Source organism: Triticum dicoccoides, chromosome 6A (assembly GCF_002162155.2).
Source record: "Triticum dicoccoides isolate Atlit2015 ecotype Zavitan chromosome 6A, WEW_v2.0, whole genome shotgun sequence".
Classification (NCBI taxonomy): Eukaryota; Viridiplantae; Streptophyta; class Magnoliopsida; order Poales; family Poaceae; genus Triticum; species Triticum dicoccoides.
In genome coordinates this window covers 235158867-235171617 of record NC_041390.1, presented here as the reverse complement: position 1 = coordinate 235171617, position 12751 = coordinate 235158867, and the positions used below count along the sequence as shown (strand labels likewise).

The 12751-nt window shown below is 45.2% G+C and overlaps 1 protein-coding gene across 2 annotated transcripts; it reads right to left on the bottom strand.

The window, feature by feature from the left end:
* Positions 1–6: 6 nt before the first annotated feature.
* LOC119316703 (MACPF domain-containing protein At1g14780-like) lies at positions 7–12268 on the bottom strand. Of its 2 annotated transcripts, none has more exons than XM_037591066.1 (7): positions 11763–12268; positions 2266–2504; positions 1738–1939; positions 1572–1652; positions 1310–1493; positions 999–1165; positions 7–847 (listed from the first exon to the last, which is right to left on the bottom strand). In XM_037591066.1, exons 1-7 carry the CDS (start codon positions 11997–11999, stop codon positions 107–109), a joined length of 1851 nt encoding a protein of 616 aa, XP_037446963.1. In that variant the 5' UTR covers positions 12000–12268; the 3' UTR covers positions 7–106. The 2 variants fall into 2 exon arrangements, with proteins under 2 accessions (XP_037446963.1, XP_037446964.1); XM_037591067.1 differs by lacking the exon at positions 11763–12268 and adding an exon at positions 8414–8525.
* Positions 12269–12751: the final 483 nt, after the last annotated feature.

The window sequence follows — 12751 nt, the reverse complement described above, 5'->3', positions numbered from 1 at the left end:
AAAACTCTAACAATCTCGTATCCTAACGTTGCTTCCAAAATCCTGCCATCTACTCCATGGTAGCTCATGATACTGCATGGAGTACAAAGATCAACAATCACCTGTCCTATTTACAGTGGTAGCTCATGATACTTCCATGCGGTTGTTCTGTATCATCATAGTTGAGCAGGGCAAATTTCACATGCAATCCAATTTTGCCAGCTTCCTTCACAAGCTTCGCAGCTGTCACTAGCCAATGCCCAGGGACATCATGTGCCCCCTTCACCACCTCCGACATGTCAACAAACTTCAGGAGCTTCCTCGACTGAAGCGGAACAGGTGGACCATCAGGGTAAACACCTGAGTTCAGCTGCGCCGGCTCATGCTTCTGGGCAGGCTGTGCGTTGCGATGCATGAAAGGAGAGCTTAGAGTTGTGCTTATTGTTGTAAAAAAGCTTCCCTTTTGAGATGCTGCTGGTGCTCGGGTCCACTCAGATTTATGTATGGTGCACTTTGGGATATGTGTGTAGAGGAGCCGCAGATGGAGCACCTTCCTTGCCCAGGTTCCCTTTGTGAAGAGCTGGGCACCAGTGACGATGAAAACTCCACCAGAAACTCTCTTACTCCACTCGGGGTTGTACTTCACAACAGATGTAGAAATGCATGAGTAACTATTCCACTGGATAGCCTCAATGTACCCTGGGTCTGTATCTTCCGACTCACGCCACTCAGACATCGAAGATGCCATCGAGTCTCCAAGCATGCTTGGGACACTAGAGAGGTGCTGGACATGGATGGCCAACTGATTGCACTTCCTACCCTCAAGATATAACCGAAGACCGACTACAGGTTTCTGGGCGCTAGATACCTGGAACAAAAATACAATTGTTAATTAATAGATGGAAGCTCAGCTTTGTTGGAAAGTAATAGTAGTACTTCAATCTAATCTTTCTCAGCAGATAACTGGGAATTAAGACTCTACCTAAAAAAACCAACTATGGAAACAAACAATCTGGTACCTGAGAAGTGTTAACTCGAAGTTTGGGGCCAAGGAATCTGAACTGCAAGGAAGGGTAAGAGCCTTTTCTCTTCTGGGGCCCAAGGACAAGCACATTGAACACAGGTGCCCATTGCAAAGGCACTTGAAACTCCAAGAAATGTTGTAAGTCGTCAAGATCGGGTTTATCTGAGAGGTAAGTCAACTTTAAGAATTAACTTAACCAAATATCATGCTTGAGCTAGACAATCCATTAAAGTTAACACTGTTCAGAGTTTGCTTGGCAAAATGCAACAAGAGTTTAAGAAGAAGAAAAATGCCTCCAGGACTTACAGCGAAGATATAAATTGATGGCATGGCTGAGGTAACCACTACCAGGAATGCCAGTAAGAAGAGAGGTAATGGGAACAAATTTGAACATTATAGCGTCAGGATTCTTCGGAACTGTTGGTAACCACTTGGAGTGACTGGGTATATGTACATCTCCACCCCTTTTCGAACATGTAATTGTCAGGCCCTATTTGGACAAAAAGTTATGTTTAAGCATACAGAGAACTTTAGAGCCGATTGGCACAGTAAGGTAGGAAAAACTTACATCTTTGGTTGATGATTCTGAGTAACTGGAAAGATGTAGGTTATTAGGCTGCTGCACTATCCTGACAAAAACATCAGGCACCTATAATGATATGACTCAAGTTAGCTAAATTTCAAGCGATATACAGAAACATGGGCTCACCGGCTCAGGGTAGGACTATGTATACCTTGCTCTTGCCATCCTTGGTCTTACGATGTATGGGGGAGAGGTTTTTCCCATCGGAGAATAGAAAATCGCCAAGATCTTCCAGATGTAACTTTAGTTCAGCAGATGAAATAGTTGAAGAATGACTTTGTTTAACACATATGACATCCTGACCTCCAACTGCCATTTCAACAATTATGTGTGTCCCATAAGTTCTGATAAACCTGAGAAAAATCAAAAGATGAGAAATTAGATCATGTATCTTTTCTAGTTTGATATTTATTTCGGTACATGTAAGGTGCCGTTTGGGTGAGGTAGGTGATGTTTTTCATAGAATTTCCAGTCAGATGAATATATCTAGTTAATTGATGAAAAATAAGTTATTTTGATATTTATTTGGGTACATGTAAGGTATCGTATGGGTGAAGTAGGTGATCTGTTTCATAGAATTTCCAGTCAGATGAATATGTATGGTTAATTGATGGAAAATAAGTTAATTAGACAATATAAAACAGAGTTATGGGACTGAGTTAACAGTGTGTTTTATTACCAAGATAATGCTACAGGATCCCACTTGGATGGAACAGCCTTTTTGACTTCATCGCAAAGAACCAACGGAGAAGCTTTTAGGTTCAAGTTGAACAACGAAATGAAATAGCCGTCAAAAGCAAGATACTTAATCTCTTTGGCATCTGTCAACCAAGCTCCCATTAAATCAAAAAGTGCATTGAAATAGCCTGAAGGAACTTTCCCTTGGACTGAGGATTTCTGATTAAGTAATTCCGACATCTGTCAAGAAAACCAGAATGTGATTAACTACAAAATGATCCAGTTTCCAGAAGAGAGCAATAGCTGCATTCATCATGGTCATACAAGTCACTGCAGTTTTTGACCAAGGCATATCAATAACTGATATGGCTCTAGTTTAAATCAAAAAGGGTAAGAAGAAAAAATATTTGTTGGAGAACCAAGAATTTCAGATTTTTGCCCACAGGGGTAAAAAGGAAAATTAGATTTTCACCAACATATGAATCATTATTTTTCTCGATAAACAGCGCTTTTATTAACTCTAGTTAAGTTTTGTTGGTGCTAGAGTAGAGAAGTCGGCAGCTGCTTTTTGGCTCCAGTAATGAAAATGGATTTTATAGACGGATGCTTAGTTTGTTGGCACTCCTTTTTTCTCTTCCCATGAGTACAATTTCGTGGGGAATAGAAAATTGGCGTTCTACATCTTCCTCAGAGTTCCATTCCGAATGAAATTTTTTGGGCAAACTGCTCCTATCTGATGCACGATTATGCATGTATGCTCCTAATAGGCTGAGAGGATCGCGTGGGCCTAAGCAGCAGGAGCATGCGGACATATGCAGAGTGCAGAGGCGCGCGTGGTGGGAGGAGAATGTGGAGAGCGAGGAATCATGTGAATTTATTGGCGCATCTAGTGTAAGCTCAGGGGCAAAATCATCTAGCAACACCCTTTGTCGGCGCTCCTTGGTATCCATGTTTCATCTTACGCGCAAAACAAAAAACAAACGGAGGGAGTATTAATCAGTAACTAAGTAGTTCTATGTGGGCAGGGATCTGAGCTCCTGCTGCCCTCAAAACAAGATTATTTCTTGCATATATAAACTCTTTCTCTTCAGGAAAAAGCAACGCTCCTGCCATCTTGGTAATAAAAATCCAACTGATCCAACTGGACAAACAGTGGTAGCCTGTACGCAACAGACATACGAATAAAAGTATTTCAAGACGGTAAAACCATTGTTGGTGGGAAAGATAAGATGTGGGTGAAGGAACAAAAAAAACTGAAATTCCGCCACTTCTTAAGACTGACTGGATGACTTAAGCAGCATACTTATGGCGGTTCCAGAGAAAATATCTTCGTGACACAAACAAAATGGTAATATGAAGCAACAGGAACATAACATGCCCTCACTCCGCAAAGCAAGCTAACCTTCACATTTTTTTACAAAAACTTAGTGGGTACCAGTTCGTCTAACTGCTTCTCTTTTAATGTTACCCCTTGCTTCGAAATTTGGTTCTCACCCCCAGGCTCAATCCCTTGTTGCCCCTTTCACCCAAAATGAAATCGACTCTTCTCTCGATTCGGTGGACGTCAAGTCTAGCCCAGGCCTGGATGGGTTTGGTCCAGCGTTCAACAATCCAATTGGGACCTTGTCAAACATGATCAGCTTCATGTCATGTCCGACCTCTTTTCACACCAGGCAGATCTTAAACGTATTAAAAGCTTTTATAGCTCTCATTCCTAATAAACAGGGAGCCATTCACTCTGACAACTTCAGGCCGGTGTCTCCACAAAATTGAACTATGAAACTAGGTTCCAAATGCTTAGTTAATCATGTTCAACCATTCACTATGCAGCAGGTCCACCAAGACCAAACGGCTTTTGTTAAGGGTAAAAGCATTTCGGAAAAATTTATCTATGCCACGGATACTATCCAATCATGTCATAGTCGGAAAGCTGTCGATTTGGTGTCTTGGCATGCTCTGATCGAAGTTCTAAAGGCCAAAGGTTTCCCGGAGCGTTGGTGCCGCTGGATCTCAAACCTAAACTCCTCGAGTCAATCTGTAGTTTTACTAAATGGTAAACCAGGCCCCTGGATCAAGTATCGTCGTGGCCTTCGCCAGGGCGACCCTCTATCTCCCTTTATTTCTATTATTGTCGCCGACGTACTCCAAAGGGCGTTTCTTGAAGCTAGCTCTTATAATCTTCTCTCACACCCGCTGGATGATTCTCTCACATGCCCAGTCATTCAATTTTCAATTCACAGATGACACACTTATTATCCTCAAGGCGTGCCAGGAGTCCGACACCTCAAATCTATCCTACTTGCGTTCTCCAAAGTAACCGGTCTCTATATTAACTTTGACAAGAGTAGCTTTGTTCCTATACAGGTTTACCATGACTTGGCCATATCTTTGGCATCTACTTCGGGCGGCTCGGTTTCACCTTGTTGCCTCTGTCAACCTCCAAACTTAAGATCTCGGCCTTCCACCCTTTGATCTACAAGGAAGATAAACGGCTGGCAGGTTGGCATAGAAGTCTTCTCTCGATTGATCGTAGGGTGATTCTTCTGCGTGCGGCTCTTAGGGCAGTACCTACACATGCGATGTCAGCGCTTCTCCTTCCTATCAACACTATTCAAGCTTTTGACAAGCTTTTTCTAGACAGGTCAGGACCACGTTAATGGTGGGCAATGCAAGGTTGCTTGGGACGGGATGTATCCGTTCGCAAAAGGTGGTCTAGGGTTCAAATTCCTTCATACTCATAATATTTGCCTCCTCTTTAAAAAACTTGCTAAAACTGACTGGCCTGGTTCTTCTACTTCAGAAGTTCGGTTCACTTCTATGAACAGTTGGACCAACTCCAGAAAACTCGGGGACTCAAATCACCTAGATACTGTTGTCTGAGGTTCTTTCGCCAGGTAACTGAAGTCATGATTGGCAATGGGCTACCTCATTCTGGCTCGACCTTTGGATCTTCGGAGACACTCCCACTCCACGCTTCTCAATGTTGTTTTCTCACTATAAGAGGCTCAATGATTCTGTCACTAGAGTGCTCAACTCCTCTTTGTTGATCCTCGGCTTACAACCTAAGATCTCCTCCACTGCCAAGAATGGGCTTACCTTGTTGCGCTCGATGGCCACCATAACCTTGAATTCGCGGGTGGAAGACACCCGCATAGGAAGACTAGATGGGAAGCCTCTCTCCACGAGATTGGCATATGCCGCAGCCTTTGCAAACAGGCCAATTGACTCATGGGCCATGGCGGTTTGGAAGAACTATGCGCCTAATAAATGCACCATATTCCTTTGGCTGGCATTCAAAAACAGGTTATTTACAAATGAGCGCAGGTTTCGACGTGGAATTGCTCATTCGGATTGCTGCCCTTTTTTGTCTATCTCCAGAAACAACTGCACATATGTTAGTACAATGTGAGCTTCTTCAATCTCTAGGGGCAACCCTAATTTTATGTACAGATGATCCTGACAATACAACAGATTTGGGGCGACAACCGCAAAAACAAGGTCCGTTTGACTGTCCTTCGGAGTATTTGGAAACAGTGAAATGCAATGGTCTATCGCCAAGAATTGGAAGGGCTTCACGTCATAGACTAGGAGATGCTCAGATGCTATGATCTAATCGCTGCGAGAAGGAGAGGATTTTAATAATTATGGACTGGAGCATTATGTTGTACCATCTTGTGCAAAGATTTTCTGTTCTCCTTCCTCTTTACCTGATGTATCTTTATCCCGCTACATACAGTGCTTTTTATTAAGGGAATGCTCACAATCCGCCGACTGCTTACACTCACGCGTCGGCTGGCTCACGCGTGCAACACGCGTCATGTGAGCCCCGCACCTGTCCCCTCTCCTTCCTTATCTCCTTTCCTCTTCCGAATCGAGCGATTTCCCCATCCCCCTCACAGTCTCCCTCCCCATCCAGCGCTGCTCCTCGCAATTGAGACATGGCACTGCGGCCCTAACGAACTGGACAAGCAGACGGCTTGCTGCTGCAACGCCATGGGCTCGCCACGAACTGCGCACTGGCGACGCTGCTGCGTGAAGGGGCGACAGCCACCACGGCTGCGGGGGTGACGGCGAGGTGCAGCAAGGCGCCGGGGGCACTGCTGCTGCGGGCTCCCCATGCTTCGAAAGGTCCAAATCTCCACATGATTCAGCAATGGCGACGCGCTTCTGCAACGCCGGCAAAGTTGCATGGCGACAACCACGACATCTGTGATGTTGCGGTGGCGTAGTGCGACATGGATGATGCTGTGCAGAGGCGAATGCAACGGTGGCAACATTGTGACAACTGCAATAGGGACAATGCTGCGCACTGCCGAATGCAACGGCCGCGAGGCCCGCGACACTGCAACAGGTTGACGGTGCGTCAACGGCAGCAAGGACTGCAACAGAGGGGATGTTGCGATGGTGACAACCACAATAGCGGGGATATTGCGATGGCGATCACAACAGCAGGGATGTTGCGATGACGCGGGGGCTGCCTTGATGTTCTCCAGCTGATCCAAACGGCCACATGTGGCAGATCCGACGGCGCTAGCCCACTGATTTCCGCCTAACGTGCAGCACTGGCGTTTTACTAACTGTTGATGCTCAAAATTGGCACATTCATAAAATTAGCATAGGTTATATAAAGACCAATTCAAACTTATGATTGAAAGTCACCTTGGAATGTCTCTCTTCGAGAAGATCAAGATGGATATGAAGATGGTCTAAAACGGAGCTCGGACTCAAAAGTTATGACAAGTTCAGAGATGCTCATGTTGACACCAGAGTAAAGAAAGGCATAAAACTTAATCAAGATGGCATCTGATGGAAAACATTTCAACATGAAAGTTGTGCGTCTCGATGAAACGGTAGATTTTGATATAAAGATCATCTTAATCCGAGGTCGTATGCAACCTGGGGAGGCAAAACAAGGTCAGAAACAGAAACTGCAGAGTCATTTCGGACCGACCGAGTTGATTTGATCGGTGAGACCGAGTTGGTCCGAAAATTTACCAGAGAGTTGGCAATGTTGACTCGGTAGGACCGAAGCAAACCAATCGGTGAGACCGAGTTGATCCGGGAAATTACAGAAGGATACAGAGAGTTGGCAAAGTTCACTCGGTGGGACCGAAATGAACCAATCGGTGAGACCGAGTTGGTCCGGGAAATTACCAAAGATTCCTGTCCGAGTTAAGTTAGGGTTTTTGATGTTTTGGACGGAATTTTTAGTCCTTTTCTTGTACGGGAAGTCCAGCCGCCTCAAAATAGATGAGAGGTGACGGCCGATTGAACAACACACAATCGCAAAAAACACATCTACTACTTTTTCATCTACGTTTTGTCTCTCCCCCGTTCTTGCTTCCTCGTTCTTCGTCGTTCTTCGTGTTGGAGAGCTGCGAATTCCGAGGCTCTAGGGGCGGTTGGACCGACCTAGGGCAGCCCATAGCCGCCGCACTCCCCGACGGGGTCTCTCCCGGGAGTGTGGGGTTTCGGGTCCTCAAAAGCTCTCGCCGGTCGACTTGCGAATCGCGCTTCCGGTGAGACTCCTTCGATGTGAGCTGCGGTGCATCACCCCCGGCGTCGAGGGTACACGTGACGTGTTCGTGTGCCAACACACTTTTCGGCGACTCCGCTGGGGACGAAGCTTTGAACGGTCTCCGGCCCGTTCTTGCTATGAAGAGATCGTCATCTAGGGTTTGCAATCTACAAAGGTAATATGAATACCCAATTCACATATGTAGATGCAAATAATGCGTATGTTGTTGCTAGATCATCTAATGAGCATAATGTATCGGCTAGCCCTAGCTTTATCAATCATGCATGGGATCAATCTTTCATGTAAAGAAGTTGTTGAAGAGCATAATGAACATAATCTTAAGGGCGAGAATTCCATGGAAGCTACAATGGAGACGCCAAGGACTGGGGGGCAGCAAGCAAATCCAATGATCGATGAAAGCAAACCAAAATAAAACAAAGGCCGAAATAAGCACAAGTGAAGATCAAAAATCACCTTCTCTGAACTATTGGATAAATATCAAAAGAAGAGTGAAGAGAAGCATGCTTATCGGCCAAATCATTCAAAGAAACCAAGGTCACCCCCAAAGCGCAAATATGAGGGTCAGCATTGGCAAAGTGAGAATCTCAATGCAGCATATTCATATCCTTACTTTGGGCCGCCGATGCCGATGTCGTGGATACCTCCCTATGCTCATGTAAATCCATATCCATCATGGGACAGGTATGATACAAGGACACATTACCCATCTTATTTTGGACAATCTCACCAACATTATGCAGCTCTTCAAAAATCAACATTTGATGAACAATCACATGTCAAAGACCATTTCGATCACAAGGAATTGGTCCGGAGCTCAAGAAACAAGAAAGAGGTGGTCAAGCAAGTTTACCGTGTTAAAAAAGATGGCCGTAAGAGTGCTACTTCAGATTTGATCTCAAATGAAAAAGAGCCAATTAAAGTGTTGACATTGGCTACTAAAGGCGATGAGGCAAGTCAATCAGGTGCCAAATCTGAAGAGAAGAAGTTGAGAGTGCACAAGGTAAAACAAGAGTTGCCATTGCTTCAAACAAAATCACAATCGGGGTGCCCACTCGGCATATTGGCAAAAGAAGAAATTGCAAAAACTTAATGCACAAGAACTTGAGAAAGGAATATGGCATGGATTCCGAAAGGAAGTGACCAAAATGAGAATTATGTGCAAGCTTCCATTACAAGAAGTACAATAAAAGTGAAGAGAGAGAGAAGGATGGAAGCAACAAACAATTAAGTCGAAGGAGTGCATCACAACATCGAAATCTTCGGTTAGCACATCATCCATTTTCTTCAACCATGCCATTGATGTCTTTGCCATGGAACTCATCCCTAGGTATGATCAATTACCCTCCATGGATTTATTTTCATCCATGGATGCAACATAATCTTCTATATCATGAGAGGGTATTACCAAATCACTATACATTTGATTAGCTACAAGTTTGTTGTTGATCCAAAGAGCCGAAATACTTGATTTGCTATTTCATTTGTTTATTTCGGCTATACATGCTTTGGTGGATGAATTCTACATGAACCTTATGGAGGTGGCCGATATTTATTTATCGCCCTAAGAATATGACAAAGCATGGCCGGTGTACCATTCTAACATCGTCCTTAGTTTGGTTGGAGAGCAAGACAAGGTACATGTTCATGGAAATCTATACATATACTTATATTATGCTTGCATGGAGATGAAACATTATGACCGGTGCCATTCAAAATATGTTGCATAGACCGATTCATAGAAATTGAGTGGGTTTATGCTTTGATTTAATATATATGATTCGGCCTACGAATATGAGAGGCCAAATCATTGTTGTTTTATTATCGACCATCGGATTTATGACATGCATAATATTGATATTAGCCTTGTCTTTTTAGTACTATGGAGATTATATTTTGATGGTTGAATTCATAACAATGGCCAAGGTGTTGGTGTTGTTTATATATATCCTTATGGTACTATTTTGTGAAGCCTCATGCCACTTAAAATATTTTTTTGCACAATAATCAAAGCCGAATATGCAATGTTATTCGGTTTGGATCTTTTGGGTGCCATAGGTGCTACCCACATTGAGGCTTTGGGTGATTCGTTATGAGTAGTGCAACAAATATCCAAGGGTCATCAATATTTTGACAAATCACTAATAGTTTACCTTGAGGTATCTCTAGATATAAAATTTACCTTGGGTTGCTTTAATATTTCTCATATATCTAGACATGAAAATTGAAGAGCAAATGAGTTGGCGCAACAAGCATTCGGCTACCATGTAGATCATGGTGTATTGCACATCTATCAATAGCCGATGCTTGATCTCACCGACATAGGTAAGGCCGAACCAAAGCCCATTGCTTCGGCCACTAATGAAATTTGTATGCAGGTGAAAGAAAGGATTAGAGGGAGTTCATTCTTGATTATCTGCAAAATTCTAGCAAAAGGATGAACGATATGGTTCGGATGATGGTTTTGATCTATGGAACCTTATCACCGGATTGTTATAGAAGTTGAGAAGTTTTTCACCCAAGTTTGCATCAAGAGGTTCAAACAAGCAATGGCCGATATATACTTATCACCCTAAGAAGATGCAGAATGGCCGATGGAGTGTTGACATCGTCCTTAGAACCAACATGGTACAAGTTATTTTTCGGCATACTAGCTATGCCGAAAAACAGGGGGACATGTGTTGACGCTCAAAATTGGCACATTCATAAAATTAGCATAGGTTATATAAAGACCAATTCAAACTTATGATTGGAAGTCACCTTGGAATGTCTCTCTTCGAGAAGATCAAGATGGATATGAAGATGGTCTAAAACGGAGCTCGGACTCAAAAGTTATGACAAGTTCAGAGATGCTCATGTTGACACCAGAGTAAAGAAAGGCATAAAACTTAATCAAGATGGCCTCTGATAGAAAACGTTTCAACATGAAAGTTGTGCGTCTCGATGAAACGGTAGATTTTGATATAAAAATCATCTTAATCCGAGGTCGTATGCAACCTGGGGAGGCAAAACAAGGTCAGAAACAGAAACTGCAGAGTCATTTCGGACCGACCAAGTTGATTTGATCGGTGAGACCGAGTTGGTCCGAAAATTTACCAGAGAGTTGGCAATGTTGACTCGGTAGGACCGAAGGAAACCAATCGGTGACACCGAGTTGATCCGGGAAATTACAGAAGGATACAGAGAATTGGCAAAGTTCACTCGGTGGGACCGAAATGAACCAATCGGTGAGACCGAGTTGGTCCGGGAAATTACCAAAGATTCCTGTCTGAGTTAAGTTAGGGTTTTTGATGTTTTGGACGGAATTTTTAGTTTTTTTCTTGTACGGGAAGTCCAGCCGCCTCATAAATAGATGAGAGGTGACGGCCGATTGAACAACACACAATCGCAAAAAACACATCTACTACTTTTTCATCTACGTTTTGTCTCTCCCCTGTTCTTGCTTCCTCGTTCTTCGTGTTGGAGAGCTGCGAATTCCGAGGCTCTAGGGGCGGTTGGACCGACCTAGGGCAGCCCATAGCCGCCGCACTCCCCGACGGGGTCTCTCCCGGGAGTGTGGGGTTTCGGGTCCTCAAAAGCTCTCGACGGTTGACTTGCGAATCGCGCTTTCGATGAGACTCCTTCGACGTGAGCTGCGGTGCATCATCCCCGGCGTCGAGGGTACACGTGACGTGTTCGTGTGCGAACACTAACAATGAAGGGTTCAGGCAGGCCGGGCGCCGTAGTTCCGTCAAAAGAAAAAGGCACGATTGGTACAGGTACAGGTCGCAACCTCCGATCGTTGAAAGCATATTTCGCGAGGACAAAACCCACACGATCCAACAATACGAGAAGAGAAGAAGCATGTGGCCACGACGCCTAATCCACAGAATTCCCTAACTGATGCACGGCACGGCAACATACAGAAAGCTGGAACTGAGGAAAGCCAACAGAGACGGATGGCGACATGCGGGGGGGTGCACCTGGTTGAACTCGAGGACGTCGGAGCGGAAGCGGATGCGGTCGCCCTTGTCGATGCCGACGTCGCGCGGTATCCCGCGCAGCACCGCGCCGCCCCCGCCCGGGACGGGGACGTCCCTCGCCCCGGCCTCGTTGAGGTCCACGAGCCGCCGCCGGAGCTTCGCGAAGCGCAGGCGGAAGTCGGACGTGAGGTCGAAGCCCGTGCCCAGCGCGCGCGCCACCTCCTCCCCCAATTCCATCCTCTCCTCCCCTTTCCTTCCACTCCGACGCACGTGCACGATGGTCCCTCGCCGCAGGAGCAGACCCCGGCCGCGACGGAGCCTCCTACCCTTGTGGTGATGATGATTCTACTGAAGAAGGCGAAGGCGTAGAAGAAGAAGAACTGGTAGGAAGGTTTGAGGGAAAGGTCGTAGGGAGGGGAAGTCCAATGCTAGAGGAGGATTCACACCGGTGGTCGGGGGTGGCGACATCAGAGTCTGGTCAGAGGCGGCCGCCCCGGTCGTCGGGTAGTTGGGGAAAGGCGTCCCTTCGGATGGTTGGGGAAAGTCCCTTCGGACGTGTGAGGAGAATTCACAACCAACATCCTTTAAAAAAAAAAAGTACAACAAGTGCTCATATACACGCGCATACACTCATCAATGAACACACACACGCACATCCTACCCCATGAGCACCTCTGAAAGACTGAGCCTTACGAAGTCATCGTAAGCAACTCGTCATCGATGTGAATATCTCCTCCCACTGAATGTGCATAGCTAGAAATCCTAAATAAATCCAGGAATAAATGCAAGTACCAGGACTTACCCCGATGGGCTGGGAATACCACAGTCTCTCTAACCATCTAACCGCAGGTTGGTTCGCCCAACATTCTGTTAACGTTGGCTAAAAAGCATGGCATCTCTGAATTGTTTAGCCAATATCGTTGGCTAAATAAATTAGGACGTCGATAACGCCCACACGTGTGGCACCTAAGGGGTATCTGCCGCACGCC